This window comes from Mus pahari, chromosome 3 (assembly GCF_900095145.1).
Source record: "Mus pahari chromosome 3, PAHARI_EIJ_v1.1, whole genome shotgun sequence".
Taxonomy (NCBI): Eukaryota; Metazoa; Chordata; class Mammalia; order Rodentia; family Muridae; genus Mus; species Mus pahari.
Window position 1 is genome coordinate 69,080,017 of NC_034592.1, and position 4,575 is coordinate 69,084,591.

Genomic DNA, 4,575 nt, shown 5'->3' on the forward strand with positions numbered 1-4,575 from the left:
AGAGATAATTGTTACATTATGAATATTACAGTGAAGTGTTCCTGTCTGTTCAGAGGCCTATGTTGTTGGAGGAGGAGATAAAACCTGCTTATTGTGTCTTTATTTAGATACTATGGATAATTGGGATGAGAAAAAGCTGGAAGAAGTAGTAAACAAGAAGCACGGTGAGGCGGAAAAGAAAAAACCAAAAACTCAAATAGTATGTCCTTTTCTTGAATTGAGTTGCTGTAGCACTTGTTATTAGGGAGAATTATGTGGCAAGGTTTTGTACTGGATTGCTGAGGATCAGAAAATCAAATTTCACCAATATAAGCTACTATACACCCTGCTTTAGTTTTGGAGTTTTAATTAGATTTTGTAACAAAAGTGGTCTAAAAACTGAGTCTAAAGTCTCCTAATGCAATATTCTGGAGTGATTCTACTTCAGTTATGGGCCAGTAACAGGCCAATTGCAAGTTTGATGCAGGCCCAGGCTACAGATATAAACTGTCTCAGAAAAGCAGGGTGAATACAATATACTTAGATAAGAATCTTCCTGGATGTGATGGAAGTAGACCTATTAAGCCAACCCACTTAATGAACTGTTTTATTTTAATACTGTGGAAGTTTTTTTGTTGTTGTTGTTGTTGTTTTCTTTTTTGTTCTTTTTGGAAGTTTTTTTAATTACTAGCTCAAAATAATTTTTACATATGAATTAAAAAATGAGGGATTGGGTAGGTGGTATCTCTAATGTTCTGGGAAGTCTCCCTTGAAAAACTCAAGATTAATCCTCAGCTTCTGTACTCAATATCCATATATCTGTATCCTGAGTACACATCTGGTGAGGTTCTGCTCTACTAGGAGACTTAAATAAATTTTGGTTCATAAACACTCCTTGGGTTTTGTTTTGTTTTGGGGCGAGACTGGAAATTTTTTCTTTGTTTTTTGTTTTTGTTTTGTTTTGTTTTACTTATAAAGGTTAATGCCTGACTAGCATAGTTGCACTTAGAACACATTTGTGTTTGAAGGATTGCTACTTTTGTATTGTGTTCCTTTTGGACCTTATATCCTTATGACTCATATACAGAGTTGCCTATTTAGTCAAATAATCCCATTAGGGTTTATGTCATAGGAGTTTTCTTGGTTTGGCTTAGTTTTTCTTTATTTTTGCTTGCCGAATTAGAGGTTAGACCATGGGCTAGATTTATTTTTAAAAGTTAGACGTTTGGAATATAGTTACAAAGACTAACTGAATCTGTAAATTATTATATCCAGAGTAAAGGCTTGGGGATTTTGCTTTTGTACTTTGTGGTATGGTTTTAATTATGTGTAGTTGTGTGTGGTATGTGTACATGAGCACATGTGTCTATAGAGGCCAGAGGCCAAGTCAGATCTCCTGGAGCTAGAATTCTAGGCAGTTGTAAACCTCCTGACATTAACCACTGAGCCATCTCTCAAGCCCCTGTTGTTGTGTTGTGTTGTGTTGTGTTGTGTGGTATTGTGTTGTGTTTTGCATGGGCTCTCACTTTAGGTTTACTTTGTACATAAGTGATTAGCCTCAAGGTATGAGTATTATTGCTTATTCCATGTGCTTAAGTGAGATAGATTTACACTGCACTACCACTTCTAAATAATATTGTCTCTATAGGTGTGCAGACATTTTCTTGAAGCTATTGAAAATAACAAGTATGGCTGGTTTTGGGTGTGTCCTGGAGGTGGGGACAACTGCATGTATCGCCATGCACTTCCTCCTGGATTTGTGCTAAAGAAAGACAAAAAGAAAGAAGAGAAAGAAGACGAAATCTCATTAGAAGATCTAATTGAAAGAGAGGTAACAAGCATGTTTTCTTTTAAAGGCTATTTTTAATTCTGTTTGTAAATTCTAATATTTACCACTTGGGGGCAATAGCATGTTATAAAAGGGAAAAAAAATATGCTCTTTTCCTAAAGTTACTGTACTTAAATTACTCTTGAGTATCTTAAGTGTAAATTTTACCATATATGTTAGCCAAACATACTTTATAAGAGTATACAGGGTTTATTTTATTTTTTAAGTATTAGTTAACTATTGTTTTTGCGCTATGGGGTTATATAAAATTCTGGTTTGTACCTTGTGTTGATAGGACTTTGAGGCTCTTTCCTTGGTGTTCTTCTTTCTTTGTAACATAGGAAAGCCCTTTTGATTTTGGTTTTATGTGTGATCTATCCAGTTCGAGGAGAAATAGTCTGACAGAAGAGCCTATGCAGCCACTCTTCTCTAGTTCAGCAGAGCAGTGATTGGTTCTGAGTTAGAAACACTGAGGATAAGGTGAAGCTGAAATTATTTAGAAATATTAGATTTAGCATCATTTGCTTCAGTATACCTATAAGTGGCTAATATTAAATTGTATACATTCCTACGATGGCCCTGTTGTTTGTCACTTAGAATAAAATAGTAAGAGTGGACATTAGAGTCAAATATGATCTAAAAGAACATAGATGAAACGTGGATTTAGTGTGATGATTTTTAAACCTATTACTTTTACCAACAGTTTCTCATGACAAAATTTTCTGCTCAGGTTTAAATTTACCTCACAGTGTTAGGTTTTATGTGTGTCTGGGTACTTGTTTATCTCATTGCCGTGCAAAGAGAAAGCACCATAATTTAGTCTACTTACTATCTTAGGGTGGTCATAGGGGCAGAATTACCTACATTAAAAGAGAAATACTAGCCAGGCGTGGTGGCACACGCCTTTAATCCCAGTACTCGGGAGGCAGAGGCAGACAGATTTCTGAGTTCGAGGTCTACAGAGTGAGTTCCAGGACAGCCAGAGCTACACAAAGAAACCCTGTCTGAAAAAAACCAAAGAGGGGAGGGGAGGGGAGGGGAGGGGAGAGAGAGAGAGAGACTATAAAGTGACTTTATATCTCTTACCTTTGCAGCGTTCTGCCCTAGGTCCAAATGTTACCAAAATCACTCTAGAATCTTTTCTCGCGTGGAAGAAAAGGAAAAGACAAGAAAAGATTGATAAACTTGAACAAGATATGGAGAGGCGGAAAGCTGACTTCAAAGCAGGGAAAGCACTGGTGATCAGTGGTCGTGAGGTGTTTGAGTTTCGTCCTGAGCTGGTCAATGATGATGACGAGGAAGCAGACGATACCCGTTACATTCAGGGAACAGGTGGTGATGAGGTAAGCGGAAGTTTTGACTCACATGTGTATCCTAATGGGATAGGTAATGTGTTTAGAACAGCGCCCAGCTCTGGGCCAGAGTCTAGGTTCAAGTCTTATTTCCATCAATGAAGTAATTCCTAACCCAGGGTGCTTTTCAGTGATGTTTAGATATAGGGTTGCTTTCTTTCTAGAACTTAAGATGGTACATGGCACATAAGTTTACTGCTGTGTGCAGTAGATGCTTAAAAAGAAAAACTATTTTTAATTAATTGTTCTGCAAAAACAGTCAAGGAATATATTTTTCTTCTAAAAATTTAAGGGGAAGAAAAATGAGTGATCATTTATGGTATTAATAATAATTTTATTTCCTGAAGAGAATGTGTTAAGGTTAAAAGTGAATTGAGGAGACTTATTTGTAACCACTTTGCTTTCTCTGTATTTTTAAAGGTTGATGATTCTATGGGTGTAAATGACATAGATATAAGCCTGTACATCCCAAGAGATGTAGAAGAGACAGGTATCACTGTGGCCAGTGGTGAAAGATTCAGCACATATGCGCCAGATAAAGACGGTAAGTATGCTGCCGTTTTCAGAGTTCTAAAGAACTAGGAAACTATTTAGAGGGAGTTAAACCAGCTTGGGAAAATTCACATTTGCAGGTTCCAGACTGGAAATAAACATTTGCCTAAATATAGAAGGTAGTAGAAGCTATAGAAAAGATATTTTAGTGGATACTGAAACTATTGACTAAACTTCTTAGAAGGAAACCAGAAACAAGTTTAGAGATGTAGCTTTTGAGTGTTACTCTAGAATTCTGTATGAGTGTTTACAGACAGAAACAGGGTGAAAGTCGTCTGCACTAGTGTCAGAATGGATGAGCGTGGTCAGTCAGAACGCTAACCAAACACTGTGAGCACTTCAGTGAAGAAAAAGTAAGAGACACGAGTGTCAAAAATAGTGATACACTGGGCAGTGGTGGTGCACGCCTTTAATCCCAACACTTGGGAGGCAGAGGCAGGCAGATCCGAATTCGAGGTCTACAGAGTAGGTTCTGGTCTACAGAGTACGTTCCAGAACAGCCAGGGCTACACAGAGAAACCCTGTCTCGGGGAAAAAAAAAAAAAAATAAGAATAACATAATTATAAGTAATCTATCAGCTGTATTTAGGCAGAGAGTTACTGGAATAAGGTGCCTGTCTTACCATAGCAGTGTAGTAATAGGAAGAATGAGGGATGAGAGAGTGCAGGCCAAGTGTCTGAAGCAGTGTGCTCATAGGGAAGGGGCTTTTAGGATGTTGGAAATCGGAACGTGTGTGTCACAGAAAAGGGGGGTTAGCGGAGGACAAGAAAATGACAGGAGAGAAAGGCAGCAACACATGGAAGAGTAAATAATGATTTAGTATGGGATGTAGTGTGGAAAGGCTTTCCAGGGACTAAATGGAC

The 4,575-nt window shown here is 37.7% G+C and overlaps 1 protein-coding gene across 1 annotated transcript in view; it reads left to right on the forward strand.

The window, feature by feature from the left end:
- The window catches only part of Zc3h15 (zinc finger CCCH-type containing 15), an 18,481-nt gene extending 14,449 nt beyond the window's left edge, over positions 1-4,032 (forward strand). Inside the window, exons 4-8 of the mRNA XM_029535742.1 lie at positions 56-199; positions 1,628-1,810; positions 2,902-3,150; positions 3,580-3,703; positions 3,965-4,032. Of these exons, the coding sequence (XP_029391602.1) occupies positions 56-199; positions 1,628-1,810; positions 2,902-3,150; positions 3,580-3,703; positions 3,965-4,032 (768 nt within the window). The remainder of the gene's footprint in view (positions 1-55; positions 200-1,627; positions 1,811-2,901; positions 3,151-3,579; positions 3,704-3,964) is intronic.
- The last annotated feature ends 543 nt before the right edge of the window (positions 4,033-4,575 follow it).